The sequence below is a fragment of the Aphelocoma coerulescens genome, chromosome 6 (genome assembly GCF_041296385.1).
Source record: "Aphelocoma coerulescens isolate FSJ_1873_10779 chromosome 6, UR_Acoe_1.0, whole genome shotgun sequence".
NCBI lineage: Eukaryota > Metazoa > Chordata > Aves > Passeriformes > Corvidae > Aphelocoma > Aphelocoma coerulescens.
The window spans coordinates 9,826,308-9,852,462 of record NC_091020.1 but is presented as its reverse complement, the minus strand read 5'-3'; the positions used below and the strand labels follow the sequence as shown (position 1 = coordinate 9,852,462).

Sequence of the window (26,155 nt, the reverse complement as noted above, 5' to 3'; positions counted from 1 at the left end):
CAGAAAGCAAGCGATTTCTTATAAATGAGGTCCTCTAACTTCAAGACTAGATTAGGAAGGGTGTTCTTAGGTAAATGTATTTGTGACAATCATTTCAGCTGGTGTATATATATATGACATAAGGATTTCTCTCTGCAGCACAAATAGTCTGTCCTGTTAACGTGATTCCTAACATTCCAAAATCAAATATGTATTGAGTGTCCTGTGACATGCTAAATTCTTACCCAAAAGAGGCTAACTCAGCTTTTGGTTGTTTACTTGAAGCAAGAGTTAGCATCAAACTTAGCTGTAGCTGAAGTTGGGTGTGGCTGAAGTTTACTCTGGGTGAAGCTACTATTCTATGCCATTGCTGTAATTTCTTTTAAAATACTGGTGAATATCACACCGCTGTTGTATCAGTGCTCCAGTTAAGTTACTCTTTGCTGCTGCTTACTCTTTGCTGTACAGCCTGTCTTACTCTTAAGATCCTGCTTGCATAACAAAATGCAGTCCAGTGACAAATGAAGTAATAAAATAGCATTAAATATGATAGCTTCTAATATTTCACATTAGTATTTCTCACAAGTGAAGGAACTAATGTTTACACAACAAATAATTATAAAATGCACTGTATATGAACAAAACTCACCAACTGGGGGATTGGACACCTGTTCTGATACCTATATTTCTAAATCCTCACCAAAATTTCTTGATTTTTGGTGGCATTTGTTATGCCTGTCTGCACTCACACTGAAGCAAACCATGGAGCACTTATAGAAAGCTACAACTGCAGATTCTAAGACAATTGGAAATGACAGCTGGAGAAAGTAGGAGGTCTCAGTAGTTTGTCCCTTTCTTCATGTGCTGCTCCTCACCCCCTCTGAATTTAGGGAAGAAATTGCAAATGATATTTCCTTTCCATTCTTCAGCACAGAGATGATTAATGCATTTCACCTTCTAATGCTCTCTAAGAATTTGCTCACTATCAGATGACAGATCTGGATTTGCAGTAAATTTAAATGGGATGCATGGTAAGAGTAGATTAATTGCTTGAAACCTGCTATGAAGAAGGTGTGAGGAAGTAGAACATTTCTACTTCAATGGCAAAGGAATGGTAAAGATATTTCTGCATATAGTACACTTGATCCACCCAAAATGCACCAACAACTTGGGCTTTTGTCTAAAAGATTTTTAAACTAGAATCTTAGTACAATCCCACAGGGATAAAAGCACAAAGTCCAATGAAATACAACTCTGAATTCCATGTAACAGTATGAAATAGGGAAACTTGCTGAAGTGAGTGTCCCACACACGGTGGACCCCAGAGTCCAATGCAAGCAATTCACACCATCTAGAAGCAGCAAGGGACATAAGCCCACCTTTTAAAAGAAGGGGTGAGTTGACAAGTGGAAGGCTTGCAAAGACATTAGGAGGAACACAGCTTCCAAACCTTTTCACATGCAGAATTGTGACCTTTAACTTTGCACTTCCTGAAAAGTAAAATTTAGTAAAACAAGGTTACCCATTCTGCTTTTTTTTTTTTTTTTGAGTGTGTGTATATTTGGTACTAAGAAAGAAATTATGTTTAGTTACTGCTAGGTGATTGCTAGCAAGTAGGGATGCTTTGTCATGTCTGTCATTCTTTCAAGGAGCATTGTGCTTTAAAAGCTCGTCTCTTACATTTCTTGAGGTTTACATAAACTGAAGGATGAGAGATGCTGTTTAGAGAATATTAAATACTGTTCTGTATGCAGATTAGACAAATGGTCAAAGTACACTTTAAGATTCAAGTATGAAATGTAGGAGTATAAAAGTTTTAGGTCTTTCAAAGGCTGTCCTCCTTCAATTGTTTTTAATTTTTTTCAGTACATTCATACCAAAATACTACATTAGCAATTGTGTGTTACTTCTGTATGCCTTTCTGTTTATAAGGGTATTTACAGATTTAACCATGAACTAATGAAGAATTTATACTGTAAATCAAATTTTAAAATCTTGATTGAAATGCCCTAAACTTGGAGGCAGCTGAATTACTCAAAGAAAGGGAGTCTAAATGAACATTTTAATTATATGCACTTTAGCTGCACCTTCTTATTTCTACTAAATGTTTGTAGTTAACAGTATAACATTTAGATGATGTTCCTTCTGTCAGAGATATCTTCAATTTCTTTGCTTGCTCATTCTCTTCTGGAGAATCCTCAATCCCTGTTTAGTGGTCCAGCCCAAATCTGGAAACTGTGAGACTCTAAATGTAAGGTTTACCTTTATAAATCTCACACATGCATGCAAATGATACCTACTGGTACAAACCAGCAGTTCCTTGACTAGTACTTCCGTACCTCTTCTGTGCTGCCTTCTCTTTTGCCTTCAGAGTAGAAATATCTCAGCAGAGTGAATGCCATGAGAGGAATGCCATTTCAACTGCTTTGAAAATACAGGTCTTGAGTGGGTGGATGGCTGTGGCCTGATACAGCTGCATGAGGACAAATCCAGGATCAGTCTTACATTTTTTGTATACAGACAGACTTCTACACCTTGGTGGGAAACTCGACTGTGATATTTCTATTCAAGAAGTACAATGCTCTTAATACCCTAGTTCTAACAATCAAAAGCATTGCTAATAAAAATAGGAGGTTATTTAAAGGCTTGTCCTACTTTCCTCTCTCCCCCCAAAGCACATGTAAGAACACAAGTCAGCCTGGTTTGCTGGACATAGCTGTCACTACATGGTAGTGCAGGTAATTCTTCATTGGGTGAAGAAAAGTGCTTTTCTGGAAAAGAAGCATGAGGTACTGAAACATGCTTTCTTTTCAGTTTACAACTTTGGAGGATTTTCCACCTTATTGAGAGAACCCAGAAATAACACTTCTTGTAAGATCTTGTAGTGCTTACCTAATTGTTGTAGAAGTTAATCCTTAATTCTGCATTGGGAGTTGCAAACCCTTGCAAATTGAGAAGGCAGTGATTCTTTTTCTTAGTGGTGCTTCTCTGCTGTACTTTAGGAGTCTTTACAGAACAGTCATGAATATCCCCATTTAAGTGGTAGGTCTTGCAGTATGTCCAGCATGCAAACCGAGGTTTTAAGGACTCCATTTTCTACAATGTAAATGTTTGCTAAAAAGGAAAAATCAGTTAGATGCCTCCTCATCCCATTGAGAATGTGGAAAAAGCAGTTTTCTTGTGTGTTGGAGCTCAGGTTGCTTGCTCTCCAAACGTAGTATTTATACAACTGGACTGATGCTGCTTGGTAGCTGAAGTAATGCTGTGGGTCACATCACTCTTTCCTTTGCTGATGTGGTGACTTGCATGCCAGTGGCCAGCACTAACAGGAAACCACAGCTGTTCTTGTTCACTGCACCAACAGCTGCCTAAAGAAGTAAAACAAACCAAATAGGGTACAGGAAATGAGATGTCTGAATACAGATGACTTTGTTGGAAAGTATTCTGGCAGTTCCTACTTAAAATAATAAACCTTTCTAGATAATTTCATCAGGTTCTGTGAAAGGTGTATAACTGGTTAAGCTGCTTTTTATGTGGTTGCTGATGGCTATTTATCGTTTATTGGTCACTTTCAAAAAACAAAATAAACTTATTGAATTCTTACCTGCTTAGTAGTATGGAAATGATTCCATGTTTGTTAGGCAGCATTTACTATGGGAATAGTGCTGTTAAATGGTTTTAAAACTTTTTCAAGCCTTTCCATGTTAACCAACTGTCGAACAGGTCTGTTATAAATGAAACCAAATGAATCAGAGCTGGAAACAGCCTAACTTTTGTTTGTACTTACCCAAATTGTTGTAACCAAATCTCAGCTGCTTCATCAGTTCAGAAAGGCTTTAAAACAGTCTTTAGTTCTGGACTAGATTTAGTATAACTTTTGCTTACAGAGGAATTTTGAAAAGCTTTGTCAAACATTACTTCAAAGTTCACTCTTTTATGTAAAGACAAATGAGTCTTACTTTATTTGTTCAGTTGTCTTGGAGGTGAATGAATCTGATTTCCTGTGTGGTGCTGCCTTGGCTGGTTAGTGGAAGGAGCTGTTCTGCATGACACAGCTTTCCTGTTGTCTAGTCTTAGCTGCTTTTATTCTGCCTATCAGGATTTATCCTTCTCACTTGGCTCAAGAGTTCATATTAATGAGTTTCTTACTGCATAAGGTGACTTTTATTCATGCCACCCTTGCTGCAGTTTTCCCATTGCAGAGGTCTGAGGCTGTCACTGATCTCAGTGCCCAGTCATAAAACACCCTCTGTTGCAGACATTATCTTGTTTAAAATAGTGTACATACATGATGATGAAAACCTTACTTGCAAAATAAAAACCTGTACATGCAGGAGTTGGATCAGTACAACCCCATGTGCTGTCTCAACATTATTTATTCATTTTCTAACATGGTAATTAAGGAGTAGTGCGATAAGGTATCTTCAATTCAGCAGAGCTGTTTATCTTGGGTTGAATTAATTTTGCTTTTTAAAAGCCATGTATGGGTGAAAGTTAAGAGGTTGTGTCTTTGACCCAGGAGTCTGTCAGAGTAAGACATGGAAATGTACCCTATGGACCATGCAACTGATGGAACTGTAACATGGACCATCTGTAACCTGAAATAAACCTTGGAAACTGATCTAACTCCAAAGGAGTGTGAGAAGTTTATGAGGGGAAAAAATGGTAATTAGCCTAATTGTGATAACACTTGCAGTGTTATAGCTAAAGCTTATATGACTGCCTTATTTTCGTAGAATCATTAAGACTGGAAAAGACCTCTAAGATTGAGTCCAGCCTCTGACCAAGTTTTGTAGGTTTCTGTTCTCTTATCGTAGCTTATCTAACTTTACAATTAGTGCAACAGTGGATATACATTTAAATAGAAAATTTAAAAAATAAAGGGATGGGTGTCCTGTCTTTTACTGTCTTTTAATAAGCTAATTGGGATGTGAGCCATGTCAGGTTTTTGTTTCTACCTCTGGTACTCTTGTAGGAGGCTATGCCTTGCTCTTTTGGCTGTGAATCTTTTTAGTCTCAGCTTTTTAATATAATCAGCTCATACCATTGGTGCAGTAGCCAGCTTTGTCCTTGATCTTAAATAGTTGTTTTCCCTTTGCCACTGTTAGCTCCTTGTCTATTTATAGAGAGATCATACTTCTCTCAGCATTGGGCTTTCTGCATAAACACGTGTTGGGGGGCGGTGAGGAGAGGAATCTCCTCTGTGATAGTCTCCCTCCTGTTCTCTGGGTGATCCTAGCAAGCACTTTTTTGTTGCATGAATTGCAACAGCTCCATCTTGTTAGAAATTAGACTCTTAAGAAGAGCATGGAATTTGCCTGCCTCCTGTCAGCACTGTGGTGGCTTATTGTTTTGTAGATCCTATGGCATTTGGACCAGCCAGGGCCAACTTGTGTGTTATTTCCACCCTCTGCACACACCCCCCTCTGCACATAGTAATAATATCTGGGTGGAAGCAGTTTACTGTATCTCCCTATTTCTGTCCTTGTTGCTACAGTCTTGACTGCACTTTAATGAGTGACCTAATCCTTTAGGTGGGGCTGAGGTAGTTCTATAGGTGAGAGACTTTACTTCATAGCCATGTTCTAAGTGCATAAATTCATGTACTATTTGCTTGCCTGGTAGTGTACTAAATTTGCTGTATTCTTACTTAAAACACTAAGTCTTATCAATGCACAAGAGATAATTTTTGAATAGAGAATATTCTTGGTTTTTCTCATCATGGATTGAAATAGACATATATGTTTCTGCATATTTCAAGTGCAGCTTATTAAAAACATACAATAAGTGATATACTGAAGTACTCTGTCTGGCTGACCTTGTGGTCATTTTATACATACTGGTACTTAAAGCAGCATGGTGGGATGTCTCTATAGGGGAATGTCTGTCCTGCCTCAGCTTTATAGCTGGCTAGTGCTGTGTAGGAAGAGATAAATATTTTTATCTCCTCTCTTGGCAGTTGGTGAATTGAATTTAGGAATTAGTAGTTCTTGTTGCCGATTGGTGTATGGTGTTCTTGTTTTCCAGTACTGAATTACTCATCTTGCTTTATTAGGTTTATCTGTAATTTCCTTGTCTTCAGTAGTTACAAATTGGTCACTGTGCTGTTTACCACACTTTCCCAATGGTTAAATAAGGCTCAGCATTCTCCTTCTAGGGAAGGCTGGATTGTTTTTCTGAATCTAGAAAAATGTGTGTGTTCTGAAAGAATCTAAGAATTGCTTGGATGATCTGTCCCTACTGAGTTAGGTGTCAGTGATTACTTTGATAGTAGTACAGTCACAATTGCACTTGCTTACTTACCAAACATGAAAATATTATACATAATCCACAGTTAAAACATTGAGGAACTAAGGCACTGCAGTAAGCGCTGGTTTATGGATTTTGCGGAATCCATAGGTGAACATCTATACTGAAGCTCCTTCGGACCGTGGACTTAGACTCAAGCCTTTGCACAGGGTCAGGCAAGCTGCTAACCCACAGAGCTACTGCAGAATCCAGTGTTGCTAATTGGAAGGTTAACATGCCTGTACTCAGTCCTAGAAACTTCCAAAGGAGATCGTGACATCTGTGTTGCTGAGTGATGTATGGGCAGTGTAGGATAGCTGCTGCTCTGGAAGGCTTCCTTTGATGAGCAAGCACTTTGCAAATAGAGGTGAGCAGAACAAATGCACCATATTAACAGGAATTGTCATCTGTAAAGGACCCAAATTAGTTCCAAAGTCCACAAGATCATCACAGCCAGAAGAAAACACCAAAGTCAAAGCAGGATAAAACTCAGTTAGATATTAATAATTTAGACTGCGATGCAAATGTGTTCCAGGTTCTGGGGAACTTGAGAGACTTACTAAGATTTGCAAGATATTTAGTGCAGGAGGAGTAGTTTACCAAGTGTTTTGCACTGAACTGTTGCTATGGCAACTGTTTAGTTTTTGAGAGTTTGAATACCTCGTGCTTGTGTTAGTGGTGGGGGCATATGTAGGTACTACCATTTAGGATCACTGCACTAGAAGCTCAGAAAATAGTGACACTACCTTCCCTAAATAGCTTTGTAGGCGTATGAGAATGGCAGTAGTCATCCTAGAAAAGCTGGTGGTTCTGTACACCACGTTTTCTAAGGAAGCATCATAAGCACACTGAACATCACAGAACATACTGAAATCTCTACAACGTAAAATCTAGTAGGATGTATAATAACCAGTTTTCTTGGAAATCAAAGTCTTTGTTATGTGCATGTTAGTACACTCCTTGCTAGAAAGTGATAAAATGATTAAAATAACTGACTGCTGTTACTATACAATCCAAAGTAGCCTTGCTGATGATGACTACTTTGATGTGTATTCAAAAAACACTGTGTTTCTAGCGGTTTCTACCTTCATTTGGAAAAGTGAAAATTAGTCCATAGCATCTATCTAAGAAGCTAAGCTTAAATCGTGAGCAAACAATTACTGGGCTTAGTGCAAGCGGTAACTTGAGTGAAGTATAATACAGGTCATAAAAAAGAAGTTTTAAAACCATAGACACTGCCATGTGATGATAAAGCCTTCTCTTTATACTGACCAATACTAAAAAAAATTTAAATTAAAACATTTCCTCATCCAGAAGCTGTTGTGCATAGAAAAACAAAGTCTCTCTTAGCATACTGTTTAACTTCTTGGGGCGTGGTAAGGAAAGAGAATTCTCAACTAGAACAAGAATTCATATGTTTTCCAATGAAAAGTATTTTCCATGGCAGTGAGTCATACTGTAACTTGAGGCTTTCTTCAGGCTATTTTTTGTAGCTAGTTTGCTGTAAAAAGCACAAGTTTCCAGAGACTTTCTGCGTGGGACTTGCCAGGGCTTAAAAAAATTACAATCTTGCTACCTAACAGTAACTTTTGTTTGCTTTTATGTAGTGGGAACCTTAAAAAAAAAAAGCCAAAAAACCAAACCCAGTATTTTATCTGTGCATATGGTCCATTTTTAGACTCAGGCTATTGAATGCATCGTAACACTGCCAAAAGAGTCATACCAAATGCGTAGCAGTACTCCTGCCAAATTAGGAAGCTGTCAAACTAGACTTCAATGATGTCCAAATAGAATAGAAATTAAGTATGTCTTTTATCTTTGTGCATCCGCTTGCAGATGGAATGTACAGCATTCTCAGATGCCTGCTTCTCATCAGTCTTAACAGCTTAGCACAAATAACTTCCCTGTCAAGAGGTGACCCTCTTGTAGAGTAATTACAATTCCTGGAAAACAGTAACTGGCTGAATCGTGAAAAGGAATGAAATGTTACCGCATCTTAAATGTTATGTACTCCTGCCAGGAAAGGGAAAAATTCATCACACCTGTAAGAGAACCTGGGATCACACCCTGAACTCTGCCTAATGGGAGATTTTACCACATAAACTAGAGAAGAATGACTAGTAAAGTCAGCACAACTCTCAGAATTGACTAGTCTTCCACTTACGAAGATAAAGCCAGCAGTCAAGTCATTTCAATTACAACTGTTTAAAAGCCTGGGAAAAAAGTTAAACCTTATTCAGAAATACAAAGTTGTCCAGAAAAGAACAGTTTCAGCCTCAAGTCCAAAGGTTTTTCGTGTTCTGGTATATCTACATGGCTAATAAATAGGCAGCTCAGTTGAAAACCTGTCAGTACTTACTTAGTCTTGGGGCTTTTTCCCTATTTACCTTGATAGGAAAGTGTAACATTTATTACATCAAAGTTTGTAGTAGTCCTTGACTGTAATACAAGGAACCAGAGATCTAACTGTTTTACATGCACTGGAGTACATGCACTAGCACTTCTCGTTGAAGCGCTGCTTGTTTACCTCTTCAGATCCTGTCTTCCATATGATCTGCAGAACAGGCTTCCCTCTCTTTTTGTATTTTGCTTCTCTCTTTAAACTGTACAAGATAACTATCCCTAAGTATTTAGTCTCCTTGCTCCTTTTCATATATCAATAAACAACATTTTGTGTGCCTGCGGGAGTACATTTATAGCAAAACTGCTTTGTATACACAACTTCAAAGTTTAAATAAGTATATGGGTTGAATAAATACACAGTGATACAGTTCAGCTGGGGGTGGAGGGGCAGAGTTCACTTCTGGCCAACACAGACTGTGACTCCAAACTTGACTGGCTTGAGCAATACTCAAATGAGACCTTTCCCCAGAGTACCTGTTCAACCAAGAGGTATGATTTCCCCAGACAGGACAGCCAGTGCCATAGGCAGTGTTTGCTCTTGCTCAGAGCTTGACAGAAGGATAACTGCTCCTCTGAAGGATCAGAGTAAGACATTAAAAAAAACCCCAAAACATTTATGTTCTAAGTTTGACTGGTCTTTTGGGTTCTGATAGGTTCCACTTAAATTTTGAATATTCCCATGGGAAGGATATTGAAAGCTCAGACATTAACTCCTTGCAGCTACCTAAGTCAGAAACTACTTAGTTTGCTTTTGTAGACCACCCTTCCCCCATATACACAATAAATTTAAATTCTGTTCTGCAGAGGCATGGTGCTTTCTTTTACTGATTGAACTCACGTAAGAAAGCAGCACTTGGCCCTCAGCTTTATTTGAGCAGCACTTAGTTCCTTTGAAACTGGGATTGTTTCCAGAGCATTCAGGAATCGCTTTCATAGCAGCACAGTGCTTTAGTTTGGATAATGTATGCTGGCCTTTTTTCACTCCTGAGAACTTGAATATGGTCTTCTCTTTACATAATAGGGAATTTGTGGTGCCATGTTCTGGCATCTAAAGGACACTCTGTGCCTGCTACAAACCACCGTGCAACTTTCACAACCTACAGCCAAAGATTTGGGGAGTAGAGGTGGGAATAACAAGTTATTCATGGCTCTGTTATATGCTTACGTAGGAGAAAATTGGATAGAAACAAACATACAGCTGGAGGACCTTTTTGGCTTTGGCCATGTGACTGTGGGCACATGTTGGTCTTAAACATCATGTTTAGGCTTCTCTAGTTCTCTATATCTGCCCTGTCAGTTTGGTTAAATATTTCCTACTCTGCAACGACCTTCAGAATACACAAATCTTGAGTTCAGTCAATGTATTGGATTTTTCCATTTTTCAGAAGACTGGTAAGAGTCAGGCAGGTGAAAGATCTCCTTGCCTTTGTGTAACCATTTTTTACTCAGTTTTGAATTGCCTGGAATGCTGGGCTCACCCATTTTGCATCTGAGCTGCTATCAGCACACAACAAATTGAATTTGCATTTGTCAGCACACGCTTGCAGCCCTACTGAATGACTTGGTGCAGGGAATGCAGGTATGCATTGGCTTCCATGTGGGTGTGGGTAGGTGGCCTGGTCACACAAGCTTGCTGGTGTAGAGCTATTCCCTCAAAATGTTTTGAAAAAATTTGAACTAGCAGAGTGGTCTGTTGCTTTTTGTGTTGTAGCTGTGCCCTAGCAGCCAGGGCCTTGAATCCAAGGCTTAGAACTTAACAGGAACTTGTATTACTCTGTCAAAAAACCCTTGATTGTAACCTGTATGTTAAGTTATGTTCAGGAACAAAGTTAATCTTGTATATACAGTGAATGAAGTCCAAAGCTAAAGATCTTGTGGCATGCTGAAGAGCTTTATCAGCCTTTTGAAAACTCTGCTCTTAGTTACCTGTTGTCTTGATTCATCTTTCTCACAAGGAACAGTCCCCTTTTTCCCCAAGACTGAGTGTTGCCATTAAGCTGCTTCATAGAGAGTTACTGAAGTCTTGAATTTCTGCTACATAAAAGATAGATATTTAAGCAGGGGAACAGGGTCTTGTTCTTCACAAAGTAAGTAAGTTGATAAATGAGATACTTGCGTGTTAAAGTTGTTGGTGTAGAATTAACCTTCCCAATTTATAAATACTTATGAAGTTTAGTGAATTCCTATTTTTTCTTGTGTGTCTTTTGCAGGTATTCGCTATAGTATGGATGTTAGCGTGGATGAAGTGAAAGCCTTAGCTTCTCTCATGACATACAAATGTGCTGTGGTTGGTAAGTCTTAATTGTTCAAGCAAGATTTCAATCTTTAATTTCAATCAGTACTGATGTAATTACATAAAAAAACAAACACATAAAGGATTAAAATGAATTTCAGACAGTAATCTCTAACTTAAATCTGTAGCAAGATGGGAAAAATCTATAGTGACCAAAATAATAATACATATTCCCTCTGCTGTTACTGAAGATACTTAAATGTGGTTGCATTTTCATTTGAAAAGTCCAAATTCTGCTAATTACCCTCTCCCATAAAAAGTACTGCATCTTGAACTCAAATTCAAGTACAACAAACTTGGATTAGTAGGGGACTAATTTTAGGGGGAACAGATGGAGGCTGTAAAGGATTCAGGCAGGGGAGCTGCAGAGAGAGAAGGATTAAATTCCTTTATAGGTTATGAAGAAGTATAATTTGTACACAGCTACTAAATTGTAGAGGAGTTTAGACAGAATCTGCTTATTATGTGTAAGAAAAAAAATTACTTTCCTGATGTATATAGACACACTTCGGACTTGCAAAGTAAAAGTTTTGAGCTAAACCAGTAAAATTTAAATGATAAAACTTACTGTTTCCAAAGTGTCAAGGACAAGAGATATTTAAGCATAGAAAATTTAAATAATGAACTTTTGAGTTTCAAAGACCATTTTCAAAGTGCCTTGAAAGATCTCCCATTTTTATAAGAATACCTAGATCAGATCATAGCTTACGCTTGAAAAGCCATAAACGCAGCAAAGCCAAAATCACTGCTAAAATCAAAGATATAATTACACATATTTCTCATGTCTTCTGCCTTTATTGTTGAAAAAGTAAAATGATTTTCCTTTGCATTCTTGTAGATGTGCCATTTGGTGGGGCAAAGGCTGGTGTCAAGATCAATCCCAAGAACTACACAGTAAGCCTAATGATAGATAAAAATTCAGTTATCTGCAATACTGAAGCCAGCCAGTTAAAAAAGCTCTTCTAAGGGCATTATTGGCCACTTAAAACCTCCTGCCACTTCTGCCTATGTAAAGGCTGAATGTAGCCTGTGCATGCAATAGGTAGGAAAAGAATTTTTGAAAGGTCTGTGTTTCAGAGGTGGAATACTTCAATTATTTAACTTTTTTCTGAAAATCAGGATACTACAAATAATTTGGAACCTGAATTTTTTTTAAGTTGATACTGTTAATAAAATCTTAAATTAAGTTACTCTTAGAAAAAAAAGGTAATGTTTTTGTTTATTTTGACTAATAGTTTTATGCTCCATTAAACCATTCTGTGCAGTGTTCCAGTGTGAATAATAACTAACTTGGATTATAAAAGGTTTACTGCAGGCTTGCCTTCTTGCCCTAATTAAAACAACTTGTCCGGAGAGGAATACTAGAATACATAACAGATATTCTAAGTTCAAAGCTCCTGTAAGGATTTGTGTGAAGTCGTTTGGTTGTGTTGATTACACACCTAGCAGGGCCAGCTCTTGCTGGCTCACACAGGATATCAGATTTGTTTGCTGGAAATCTCTGCAAAGGGCACAGGTGGTTCTTCCTGTCATGGATCAGAATGTATGGAAAGAAAGCCCAGTGTTTCTTGTGCTGCCTGAATACCAACGGTCTGCTGGGGAGTGGCATATAAATTACATAAATTATGAATCATCCTTTCTTCTAAAAGAATAGGGCATTTCCTTATGCTTGGGCTAAGTTTGAGCAAATACTCCTAAACACTAATGATTTCTTCTGATGTTTATTGCGTTTTCTCTATAGGACAATGAATTGGAAAAGATCACGAGAAGGTTTACCATGGAGCTGGCAAAAAAGGGCTTTATTGGTATGTCAGGCAGCTTTACTATTCAAATTTAGAAGCTTGATTTATTGTGCATTGGCAGTTCCTATTAGTTAATATCTTTAAATAACAGTATTTTTGAGATCTGTAAACAATTTAAATAGAGAACTTTCAGCAAAGAGCCACAAAGAATTGAGCCATTGCATCTTCATGCATTTTTTAGGGAAATGTCTTAACTTTTTGTGATGGCTGTTCTGCTATAAGAAGCCACAAAAGCTGAGGTCACAGTATCCAAAATGAATCACATTTATCTCAGAGTTAGATCATAAAATTGTGACCATATTTGTTGCAGTTTTAATCTCTAATAGCAAACTCCTCACTGTTACTGTTTCCTGTAGTCTCAGTTGAGGCTTTTGGCAGATGTCTGAGGAAAGAGAGGAAGGAAATAGAAGATCCACCCCAGCAAAAGTTGATGGCTTCACCCATGGCAACCAGAGGCTGCAAGGGAAGTGTAGGCAAGAAGCATAGGAGCCTGTTGTAACAGAACCTCAGTTCAGTAATATTAGCAGGGGCTTCATTCAGACTCAGCCCTGAGTTGTTCTGGTAGCTTTGCTGTCTGGACATCTCTGCAGAAAGCTGGATATTACCAGCTCAATTTTTAATTAAAGGGAACAGCTTTACCCAGAGAAGGTTCTTATGCGAATGAATAACGAGGCACGTAACTAGTTAAAGGTCTGTCATGTATTCCTGATATCTAACTGCCTTGGGAATGTCTATCCTTTTATCTGCATTTTCTTCCTCTTCAGCCAGAGTGTTTTTCATCTGCTCTTCCAGCCAGAGTATTTATCATCTAAATTAAGCTCCTTTATAAACACACTTACTGATGTTATGTGTGACTAGGGTTTTACTATACACAATGCCAGCTATGGTGACAGTTCAGTGACAATTAAAATGGTTTGATAAAACTTGTCTTCCTTTTTGGCTCTCTGTTTAGTGCTACACAACTTTTACAAACCTTTTTAAATTACTTAGAAAAAATTGTTAGGGGCAGAATTGCATTTAAAATCCTGATTAGCAAGTCTCTATAATCTAAATAGTCTGGGGAAATACGATTTTTAGCTATCTACAAAAAACAGATTTTTTTTTTTTATTTCAACAGATGTGTGAAACTTCTTTTAAAGTTTTATTTCATCAATAAAGAGAAATGAAACCTTTCTTGAAGGAAGCAGTAAAATCAAATGCATGTGCTATGGTGCAATGACTAGGAACAACCTGCCTGCAATTTTTGAACTCACCCAGGAACAGAAAGGAAATTCTTATGCAGAAGAATCCAATCAATGTCACAGTATATAGAAATCATACCTAGATAGCACCCTCCCTGTTACAGCAATGACTGTCAGAAAAAACCCAAACCACTTTTGATGCACTGTCCTGCTCTGACTTTTTATTGACAAACTGGCCTTCACCTTTTATCAAATGGCTTATGTAAAGGTTGGGGGTTTTGACAATAGTATAGAAAGGTGTGATACAGCATCTAAAACTGCACTGAAGCCAGAAGAATATGTTGCTTGCGTAATAAACTGAGGATTAAATAGGAAAACAGTTCTTCTCTGCCAAGGCCTGCACAGTTCCCAAGGGAATAATGATTGAAAATAACTATTTGTGTTTGATCCTTAAGAGCTGTTTTCACTGTTGCCAACAGGACCTGGTGTGGATGTGCCTGCTCCTGATATGAGCACGGGGGAGAGGGAGATGTCCTGGATTGCTGACACCTATGCCAGTACCATAGGACACTATGTAAGTCTTGAGCAGAGGCTTTCAAGCAGAAAACCTGCCTAATCATATCAATTTGTTTACTTACTGGATCTAAAAATATTCTTGCAAACTGTGACAGCTTCAGTGGTGTGAGGATTTTAGGGTACAGTAAAGGAAAAATAGCTTTAAGGATAATATTCTTACACTAGCCTTAAAAGAATCTTGTCTGGTACAATACTGATTGCAACTGTTCAACAAAAAGAAAATACACTGTTTTTAAAGGTATATAGTCTAAAATTGGTTTCTATGTCTATCAGTTTCCTCTGTTTTTCATTGGTATTATAATTTAAAGTTGTTAACTGATAACTGAATTTATAAGTTCTATTAAAGAAATGCTCATGTTTTTGTACATTCAAGAGACCATGAAAATTAAGTTCACACTATTGGTATAACTTGTAAAAGTTGTAAGGTTCTCTGCAGTCTCCTAGAAGTAACAGGTATTCATTGTGGACTTCAGCAAATTTTCCAAAATGTAAAGCAAAAGAACACTGACATGATTTATAGGAGGCAATTTAAAAAAATTCAAAGTTTTTAAAAATTACTTTTTAATGCTAGCCCTTAGTTTGGCCTTTGTCCTTATGTCAGTGGGGTTATTTGTACCTGACTGTTAACCAAACACTTTTGCTGTATACTTTCAACAGGTCAGTTAAAAGAAAAATGTATTGTAGATCACTTATTTGTTAGTAGCTGTGTATTAGTGTGTTAATGTACTAATCTACTGCATGTTTGCCTATCCCAGCTCCTTTGGAAACAAAAAGACTCTTTCCTTGTACTTTGTGCAGTCCCTTCCAGCAGCTCTCCTGAAATACAGCAGGGTGTATGCCTCCAGTAGAAGGGCATTAGTGCCAACCACCACGTGCCTCTCTCTGGCACATCTGCTCAAGACCTGCCTGGCTGTCCTCCCACAGTCTCTTGGCACAAGACTTGTCTGAGGCCTTGAACAGTAGGAGGTGGAATGGCACAGGTTATTCTAAGTCTGAAATACAGTCTGAGGTATCTTACAGAAGGAAAAAAGGAATGCTTGAGGAATCAGCTGTGGCATGCTGATTAGTTGAGGTAAATCACATTTACACAGAGCTCTCCCTCAGGGGTGTCACTGTAAAACATTACTTGGTTTTTGCTATTCACATAGGTAAATATTTTAATAACAACTTGAAATCTGATAAAAAGCCAAAATTATGACTTCAGGAGGACTTCAACATGCAGAGTGGCAACTAGTTCCCTCAGTCAGAACTTGAAATTTTAGCTTATAACAAAACTACTGCCTCAAAGCATTTTAAGTTTTAACTCATTGCATAAAATGTGTATTTCACTGTGATACAACAGCACTGTATTATTAAGACTGACAATAAGGATCACAGCAAGTGACCTGCTTAAGATTTGTTGTACTGAGGAGTTCTCATACAGTCGTATACAAAAGCTCCAGTTTTTTTTTTTATTAAACTAAGCACTGACAAGTTTTCAAATGGCTGAATTTCTTATTCTTTCCACTTTATCATCTCACCTTATTGTATAGTCCTACACATTCTCATGATTCCATGACAAAAGAAAACAAAATAACTACTGAGGATTGAAATTTGAATTGTGCTACAACAACTTCTTTTAGACTCTCTCTGTATGGCAGTATCTTATTGAAAGAGAAAAAAGGCTGAGAGGATTCAGGAACATTTTTATGAAAAGCTTATTAAAAAATGGAAATTGAGGGGGGCAGGGAAGGGAAGTTAGTTTACTTAATTTTGTTGGGTTGCTTGTTTGTATGCTCAAGAGAGAGTGGTAGCCACAGTGGAACTCCAGAGCTATTGTGGAGAATGACCAGGTATGGAGAAGGAAAGTGAGAATTCTAACAAGGCTATAAAAAGGGGAATAATCCATCAAAACCAGTTTTTAGAGGAAGATGTTTCAGATAGCTATCTGGTTGGGGCACCAAGAGCAAAAATAAAGGTGGTTAAGGAATACTGAAAAGATTAAAGTGACCATGGGGGAAGAAGGGAAGGGAACTAAGAGCAGAAAATGAACAAGGAACAAAAGTGAAACAAGCTGTGATTGCAAACATGGAGGGGACTACATTCAGTGGCGTGGAAAGATGACTCTGGTGGTAGGGATCTGTCTGAGAAATGTACAGACCTGATGGGTCTGTGCTTGCACACTGCACACAGCTGTGTTCAGGGAGTTTCAAGTGGAAAGGATAAATCAAATAACAGATGTAAACAGATAAGGGAAGTTTGCTCAAAATCTAACATACAGAGGTAGGAAGCTGGAGAGACAAGGAGAATGTTATTGCAGAGGAAAAGGGGTTAAGAGAGGAGCAAAATTTAGTGCCTGAACATGACTAAGTTCATAAGCTACCAGTGTTGATATAGAAATCTTTCATGCTAGCTCTAAGCTATTTTCCAAGGTTCTCATTAAAAGCCATGCTCTTTGGCTTTGGCCCATGATGTGTTAAAAATTTTTGTTTATTGACTTGAAACCAAATATTTTAGGACTTTGACATCAGCTGTGGTTTTTATATGTGACTTTAAGAAGACCTGGATCTGTCCTCACCTCATGTCCTGTTTTCATGACAAACCATGCAAGTTGTTAATAACTACCATGTTAACTGTTCCAGAAAATCCATCTGAAGTTGCTGGATCACTGAATTATATATGGCTAAAGTTTTTTATTAAATTAATCCTTTCCGCTCTACTGTACTTCCTGACACAATCAACTGACTTTAGGTACACAGGAAGGGACTTTGGTAAATACATTCTTATGTACGGTGGGAGGCTGTGTTTCTTCAAGTATTTATAAAACACGTTTCCTCTTTTGGGAATGCACAGAGCACAAAGCATAGTTTAACACTATATAACAGAATAAAAACCTAAAGGTCCATTGAAATACCAGGCCAAGTCATTCCAAGAAAACACACCCCTGCCAGTCTTGGTTACAGTTGATACGCCACCAGGGGGAGCATACAGCTTATGGAGAGCAGCGAGCTGTATTTTGGGAAGCTGAATTAGGAATTCTGTAGCAAGCCCTGCATCTCTTCTACTGTTCTTTAAGAAGGTTGTATGTTAACTCACTATGGTTTTCAAACAGTAAATAGTTTTAGTCTTCATTATGGCTCTAGTCTCCTCCAGAGCCATTCTGCCTCCAATTACTTTTGTCTGCTCCTTTCCTTCCTCTCACCAAGCATCCTGCACTCACACCACAGGCATGCAAATGCCTTTGGCACAAGGGATGGAGCGGAGGGAGCCTCCCAGTGAATGTGTGGCTGGTGGAATGGAAACCCATCCGGCTGCTGGCAGACTCATTTCAGTGGATTCTCTTTCATCCCTACTCTTTCAACTTGTGTTGGAAGCTGAGCCACCATGTGACTGTGCTCCCAGGGTGTGGGAGCATGGGAACCACTGGTGGCAGAAGAGGGTCCAGTGGAAAAATTTCTTTCAAGTTATAATATTCCAATTGGAAAAATCAGCTATGGTTTTAAATAGCTATTTTATCTTGGCTAACTGTCTGGGAAACTTAATTTTATTGCCACCAAATTAAGAATAGAGGCTTGATTGTAAGTGCTGCTTTTCTGCATAAAAGTAGTAAATACCCAACTTTTCCCATACGGCCTTCAAAGTGCAGGTTTTCTGCTGAGATAGAGCATCCCTGTATTCTGACTACAGACCTAATACCTTGTTTTGTAATTGCAAAATAACTGAATTGTTATAAAGGAACACTTAACATTGTTTAAAGATTATTAAAAGCCAGTTCAAGGATATGTCTGAGCCCTTAAAAAAATTAAGACGTCAAAAGTAATGATGTAAAGAAACTGTGGGTGTAAATAGGAGCTGACTCTGAGAAATAATCCTCAAAGCTTGATTTGTCTGCTTATGGATGTCACCATGATACACAGACTGAAGTTAACAGATACACTTAGGAGACAACAAAAAATCACAGACTATATCCACTATGGCATTACACACCTTTCCTGACAGAGTATTCCAAGGTGTTCACACAAAGTGAGGAAGAAAATAATCTTTACAAACTAAATGCATTTAAGCTATATCTTGTTTCGACTCTTACAATTTCTGTTTTCCCTTATGTCTAAAGTGTACAAAACTTCTTGTTCCAGCTGTTTTTTGATTAATTCCATGTCTCATGAGTCCTTTTTTTTACAGGACATTAATGCACATGCATGTGTAACTGGTAAACCCATCAGCCAGGGTGGGATCCATGGACGTATATCTGCAACTGGTCGTGGTGTCTTCCATGGAATTGAAAATTTTGTTAATGAAGCATCATATATGAGCTTATTAGGAATGACTCCAGGATTTGGAGATAAAACATTTGCTGTTCAGGTAACTTTTTTCCCTTGGACTGTAGGAAAATAAATAGTACACAGATTTTCAGTTGAGCTGTTTTTAAAATAGGCTGTAGCCCTTAAAACCTGAGAGGGCTTTAAAACTTCCAAGTTAACCTTTACTCTCAAACTTCAGAAACACTTTTCAAGCAACACAGATGTCCTTTATTCTGGACTGGTTTTTATAAACTGAACTTTCAATTGCACTCTACAGGCACAAAGCCAAATCTCCAGTCTTTATGATCTTGTAAGCTGCAAACACCAAAATGAAATACTGTTACAGGAGTTCTTTAAACTACGGCATGGCACACTTTTCAGTGAGCTGTGACACTGGTTTTCCCTACACAAAATTTGTTGCAATGTTTTATAATAAAAAATTCAAGGAGAGAAGGAATTCAGGGCTATGATCTTGTTCCATTATAAAATGAGCAGTTGGAAAAATAGAAACCAAGACCTTATCCTAAATTTGTGAGGTTGAATGTACACTTTTGGTGTTGCTAAGACTTAAGGATTTATGTAGTTGAATTTTGAAAGGGTTTGATAGTCAGTAGTATGCATTATTGTTCCTGAAATTTCAAAGAAATGAAACCTGTTCAACTTTAAACTGTGTTAAATGGAGGATTTGAGGAACTGATTTGTTTTGTTGTGTTTACAGGTAACTGTAACCTCCAAATTGTCCTCTAGTTAACCTGTGGCCTGGAACAAATATCTCTGCCTTGTACAGACCCAGCAGCACACTCATCTCCCTGCACTTTGGCATTTTCATGCCTGGCAGAGGACTCACCAACAGGCACTTAAGCAAAACTTAGACTGAAAACACGGCCATAAGAAAAGCGAAAAGTTCTCATAGAAAAATGAGCATAGAGCATTCCAAAGAGACCTGAGGCATGACAGATTCTTCTATCAAAGTTTGCTTCTAATGCATAAGCAAAAATCCTAAGTATAATTGAAGCTAGGTTATACAGGAATTTATTATTCAGCTTTTTTTCCAGCACAGAATCGTACTACAAACTTTCAACATCAATCACGTGACTTTTTGGTTTGCTATGTGTGTTCTTTTACTTCCAGAATGTCAGCATTCTGGAAGTAAAGGAACTTAATGGCCTTGTCACACAAAAATCCACTGATCTCTTTAAGACAGTGCCAGTCATGAAATAGATACACAGGATGTTCCTATGTTGATAAACATCATAATTTTGACACTTCTGTAGTAGCATTAACTCTTCCTTTCTATATTTCCAGTATAAAATCTTCCCACACTGTACATAATTTCAGCAATGGTACTCAGATAAGAATACAATGCATATAGATTTCTTCCATCTTGCCTATACACATCATCTAATGCCAAGATGTGCCAATAGATGAAGGACTGTTTAAAACTGTATAAGCCTTAGCAGTAATCATCATTTTAGCTGGAGGATTAACTGCTTTTTCCTTTCTCTTTCCACTTTCAGGGATTTGGTAACGTGGGCTTGCATTCTATGAGATACTTGCATCGTTTCGGTGCAAAATGCGTTGCTGTCGGAGAGTTTAATGGTTCTATCTGGAATCCTGATGGGATTGACCCAAAGGAGCTAGAAGATTTCAAATTGGTATGAAACTCAGCTAAGCAGAAAGAGTTTCGTTTTTGTCAGCTTTGCAAATACATAGAAATACTGATGACTGTAAACTGGTGCTGTGATATTTAAATCATGCTGCAAATAGTCCTTACAAAATGGCTTAGAAATGTTGATTATTCTGATTTTCCTTCTTATCCCCAACAAGAATGCAAATGCAGGTGGTACCATTTTTACCCTTTGACCTGACTCTCAAAAAAACGTCTGTATGTGTGCAGGCTAATTACTTTGTTTTCAGAATTGGAATTCTTATTATTTTGCCTTTCTTATGCCTAAACTAGGAAGGATGTCTTAAGGAACCAGGGCAAGAGGGATTCCTGACTGAGAATCACAAGCACATGGTCACTGAGGATGTACAAAGTGTACTTTTGCTGTTACTTACCTATTGGATGTTTTTGAAAGAATGAAAGCCTGCCTGGCAGTGTGACTTGAATGTGTAGTTCATAACAAAAACTGGATGTGGTCTTTTTATTTCAGTTTCCAAGTGAAGCAGTGAGGGGACAGTTCACAGGCACTAAAATATAATCTTCTACTTAAGTTTCTTAAGGGCTTATTTGATGTGTCTTTTTATATAGGGAATATTTGAATTTCTTTATCACCCTCTTTCTCAAAGGAATGAAGATTCTATCACTTAACAAAGTCCATCATTGTAGTACTGAATCTTAAAAACCTTTTGAATCTTGTGTGATGCAACTTACCCTGGGTGTAGCAGACTAGTGAGTCATTTCAGTTGTTTAAAAACTATTTTAAGAAGTGAGAGGGAGGGGTTTTTTTTTCATATTCCAGAGCCCAAATGGTTATCAGTGTCTATGCAGAGAGCAGTTATGCTTCAGTCTTGGGAACTTTGACTGTTATTGAAGCTTTGTAGCTTGCTTTTTAGGTGTAAGTAAAGATAGGAATTATGTTATGTGCTGTCTCTCTAGTACTGTTGCTGCTCCCTTTTTTCTCTTTGAAAGTCAGAAAAAGGGAAGAAATTCAAATGAGTGCACAACACACTAAAACCACAGTGGTTTGTTTTCTTCACACAGCAACACGGGACAATCATGGGCTTCCCGAAAGCAAAGCCACTTGAGGGCAGTATTCTGGAAACAGACTGTGACATTCTCATCCCTGCTGCCAGCGAGAAGCAGTTGACCAAGGCCAATGCACACAAGGTTAAAGCAAAAGTAAGTCAAAGAATTCAAATGTAAATGAAAAATAGAGAAGGTCTGTTTAAGTACTAACATTCTATAATCAGCATGGACAAACCCAAATCTATACCTCTAAATTACTCTGCTGTGATTTCTTTCAGATTATTGCTGAAGGTGCCAATGGGCCTACAACTCCTGAAGCTGACAAAATCTTCTTGGAGCGGAATATCATGGTTATCCCTGTAAGGTTCTATCATGACCTTTGATTTTGATTACAAAAGGAACATTTTTGTGAAGAGAACCAAGACTCTAGTTATTGAAGGCTTTTATTACTAGCCATTCATTCTCTAAGAGTGGCTTTTAGTAACTGATGTCTAGGAAATGGGTGCCAGTGTTGCTGACGATTGATAATATTTGTTAAAAACCTCACTACAACTGTAAGTGACCAAAGAAAACAATTATTAACTGACATTTACTCAATTAAAAAGTGCACTAAACAAAGGAAAAAGGAAGAATAAATATTCTGGTCAGTTTGTAGATACAGCATTTCTGGGTGATGCTCTGACTGAACTGTGTGCTGTAGATTATACAGAGTATGTATAATGATAGTTTGAAAGAATAAGACCTATCCAGCTATAATGACAATTTTTTCACAGAGAAAGGGTGTCCTGATCAAGTGATCTTGCCAGATAGAGTAGCTTTTATCTTCAGCCTTTACTCACTGAGATGGCCTAAGAATGCCCTACTTTTCTTTAAACACTTGTGCTAAAATAGAAGTAGTCAGTCAAGCACACCTAAACTTCATGTGTTCTAAAGTCAAGTCCTGTTTTAAATCAGTAGAAGTAATCCCTGAACTGAAGAGGGTAAGTGTTGTCCTGTAAGAGTAAGAACTGGATTGTCTTCCATACTGAAGTTTAAAGTAGTGCCTTGTTGTCTTGGGGTGACACTTGTACATAATATTTATGCTTGCTTTTGCAGAATATGATAGAGCTGTCTTTGTCACATGGTCACAATTCAAAATATTTACTGTTTCTGTGCAGGATCTTTACCTGAATGCTGGTGGTGTAACAGTATCCTACTTTGAATGGCTGAAAAACTTGAACCATGTCAGTTATGGCCGTTTGACTTTCAAATATGAAAGAGATTCAAACTACCACTTGCTCAGTAAGTGCTCAGTTCTGCTTCTGCACACTGTTTAATTGATGGATTGGACTAGCGAACACCAAGTGTGGGTGGGAGAAATTAATACAGAACTCTTCTAAATTCACCACAATTTCCCCACAAGTCTGTAATTGCTGCATATTAAAACAAAGGTTTTGTAGGTTAACTGACCTGCAACTCTAATGACTTAAGTTAAATGCATCCTTTTTCAGTTATCTTTTAATTCTTTCTTCAGTTTTATAAAACCCTGAAGTCAAGCCACTTAAGTGAAATATTTATTACTTCTTAATAAACATCCTTCAGCTGTACACTTGATATTTAAGAAACATTCAAAGTTCAAGTGGGTACCATTGTTCTACCCATACAACAATAGAGGATTTCTATAAAGGCCAATAATATAATAGAGACAGGCACTGGAAAAACCTGCTTATGGCTCACAGCTCCACTTACAGTCATTCTGTGCTGCCTGCTTTCTGGGAAACAATAACAATTACATGAAGAGAAGAAGCTCAGTGGAGAAGAACTGGAGGATGTTTAATTTTAAACAGTATTCTGTAGAAAACATGAGAATCCTGAGACACTGGACTTGACAAAACATACACCTGCATAGTTTTTAATATAACCTTTTCTCATAAATCATGCATTGCAAGGTGTTTCTAAAGTAGTTGAGAGTTATGGCAATTATCAGTGAAAATACCAAAGCACTGCTCATGTCCTAAGGAAAAAAATTATAAAATTTCCCACGGGCTTTTTTCTTAGCAGTTACTGTGTATTCCAAGTATAATAAGAGATAATTGATTGTTTTAACTTGCAGAAATATTTTGTCTAATACTATCTATCAAATTAGGAAAATTAATCCAGATTACTCTATCAGTTTTATAAGGCTAGTGAAGTAAAATCAGTAAATCCAGTTGCTTGCCCTGTGACTGTACTATAGCAGTATTACTACTAATACTGGAATCTTTCACCTATAAATAAAGAAACAACAATATCTTTCCCTTTTCTTAGAAAACAAAAATAAGATGACTCCCTTTGCCCACAACCCACTTTTCCTGCCATTGAATGCTGAAAGTCCTGGGGTCACCTCCTTTGTTAGGGAAGCATTCCTTTCTTTGTCAGTTACCTTGCACCTACTTTTTTTTTTTTTCTTTCTTTCTAGTGTCTGTCCAGGAAAGCTTGGAAAGAAAATTTGGGAAACATGGGGGAACTATTCCAGTTGTGCCTACAGCAGAATTTCAAGACAGGATATCGGTAAGTGCTTGCTGCTGGGTTTTTTTTCTGTTGGGGGAGCTGTACTCTGATATTATAACTGCAATCTCAATTTTACTATTGTAGCTATCACAGAGCACTTTTCCCCAAGCAAAGCATTAGTACATAATTAGCCTGATTACCAAACAAATAAAGCAAGCAAATGATCTGAACTGCTTCAAAATATTGGAAATAAGCTATTTTTTCTTTCTTTTACTTCAGCCCATGCTAAATACCTCCAATATTGTAAAAAAGCTATGGTTTTAATAGTTGCTTTTTGTATTTTGGAGCTCTTGTTGATATAGTTTGCCTGGTTTTCCAAAAAACTTTAAGCAAGATCCCACACCACAGACAGTTTGATGTTTCTGTAACTCCAGAATAAGAGCTGGATGAAAAATTTTAGCTTGTTCCTCAAAGAGTGAATCAATGGGCAAAGAAATGCCAGGTAAAATTCATTGCTATCTAATGTGCAGCAATACATGGTGGGGAAGTTCCCATGTGAAGTGATGGGTTGCGAGCTGATCCATTTGCATTTAAAAGGAAGTTTTGGAAGCCTAGAAATCTATAGGAGTCAATAAGCAAATCCAGCATAAGAAATTGTTCTGAAGGGATAAGACTTACTAATGATGGCACCATATGAATTCAGAGTGTGCTGCCTTCTGAATACTGTGTGCAGGTTAGGTCTCTGCATCTTCAAACACTGGAGGTGTGGAAAAAGTTCAGAGCAAGATCATAAGGATAGATAAAAGTACAGGAGCTTCTCTGACATGGAACAATGAACTAACCTAGGTCCCACTAGCCTGAACAAGGCCTGGGGTAGGGACAGTGATCTGTAGAATGAGGCATATGAAAAGGGGTGGGTAAGGATAGATTGTTTACTGCAGGGAATGATAGAAGAGAGTGAGATAGGTTCAGACAAAACCAGCACAGTGAGGTGCAGAAAGAAGAATAAGGGTATGGTTCCTAGCACAGCAGATAGTTCAGGTGTGCAATACTCTGCCAAGGGATACATGGAAACTAAAAGCATCAGTTGTTCTTAAACACAAATTCAGGGGGAGATGGGACAAATGAGGAGGGGAAAAAGGTCCAGCAAGTTGTGAAAAAAACTAAACCATGCTTCCTCAAGAGGAAATCAGGGGAAATGCGTATAAACTTGGACTAAGTTGGATGATAGCAATAGACTTTAGCCTGATCCAGAGGGGTGCATGTTCATACAGGTTAGGCTATATGAGTAGCATGTGTGATGGATTCTGTGGCTTAAAGCAAATGCTGGATCACTTAAACATAAGCCATAGAATCTGGCCTAGTACTTTCTGCTTCCGGCCCAAATTGGTATTTCAGGGAATGCAAGTATTTTGTGGAGCCAGATGTCCAATTATTAGTAAATTACAGCAATCAGAATGATGGAACATTGAACCTGTAATTTCTTCAACTGCTTATTGTTCTCTGTATTTAAATTTTAATGGGAATAAAGTTATGGAGTTGCTAAGGGCTAATACAATGTGGAGTATATGAATTTGGGATCTATGACCTTCCTAAAACCTGTCTGTCTTCAAAACAATTGCAAGAGGCCTCTGTAGATTGTTGACTCTTGGGAGCTTTTTTGTTTAATATTTACTGTGTGGTCTGAAGGCTGAAAACAGTCATTACTATACCAGTAGATAATAGTAGCATCATGCATCTGGAAGCTAGAGGCTTCAGTGCTTGGATCTGAGGTTTTAGAATTGAATTGACCATAACTAGCTCTTCAAGTAACACAGTAAAGGCTATTTAGATTCTTCACGAATGAGAAGAGAATGAGTGAACAAGCTTCAGTAATTATGGGAATCGAACACATCATTGTCCCCAGCACACAATGAGAACCTGTTTGTTTCTTGGATTAAACCCTGACTTTATTCCCTGTTACAGGGTGCATCTGAGAAAGACATTGTACACTCTGGATTGGCTTATACAATGGAACGTTCTGCCCGGGTAAATATTGCATTGCTGTATATGCTTACATGATAGGAAACTCACGTAACTTTGGGACAGTTTTTGAGTATGTTGTACAGAATTTCTTTGCAATTAAAGGAGTAGATAAACAGTATATGATTAATAGAAGTCACTTAGAGTATGAAGAATCTGCTCCCTGCCAT

The 26,155-nt window shown here is 37.8% G+C and overlaps 1 protein-coding gene across 1 annotated transcript in view; it reads left to right on the top strand.

Moving 5' to 3' along the window:
- The window catches only part of GLUD1 (glutamate dehydrogenase 1), a 29,431-nt gene that overhangs the window by 1,466 nt on the left and 1,810 nt on the right, over positions 1-26,155 (top strand). The window contains exons 2-12 of the mRNA XM_069019172.1: positions 10,881-10,961; positions 11,802-11,857; positions 12,705-12,768; positions 14,426-14,520; positions 18,684-18,863; positions 20,320-20,457; positions 21,510-21,647; positions 21,773-21,853; positions 22,652-22,775; positions 23,932-24,023; positions 25,929-25,991. Of these exons, the coding sequence (XP_068875273.1) occupies positions 10,881-10,961; positions 11,802-11,857; positions 12,705-12,768; positions 14,426-14,520; positions 18,684-18,863; positions 20,320-20,457; positions 21,510-21,647; positions 21,773-21,853; positions 22,652-22,775; positions 23,932-24,023; positions 25,929-25,991 (1,112 nt within the window). The remainder of the gene's footprint in view (positions 1-10,880; positions 10,962-11,801; positions 11,858-12,704; positions 12,769-14,425; positions 14,521-18,683; positions 18,864-20,319; positions 20,458-21,509; positions 21,648-21,772; positions 21,854-22,651; positions 22,776-23,931; positions 24,024-25,928; positions 25,992-26,155) is intronic.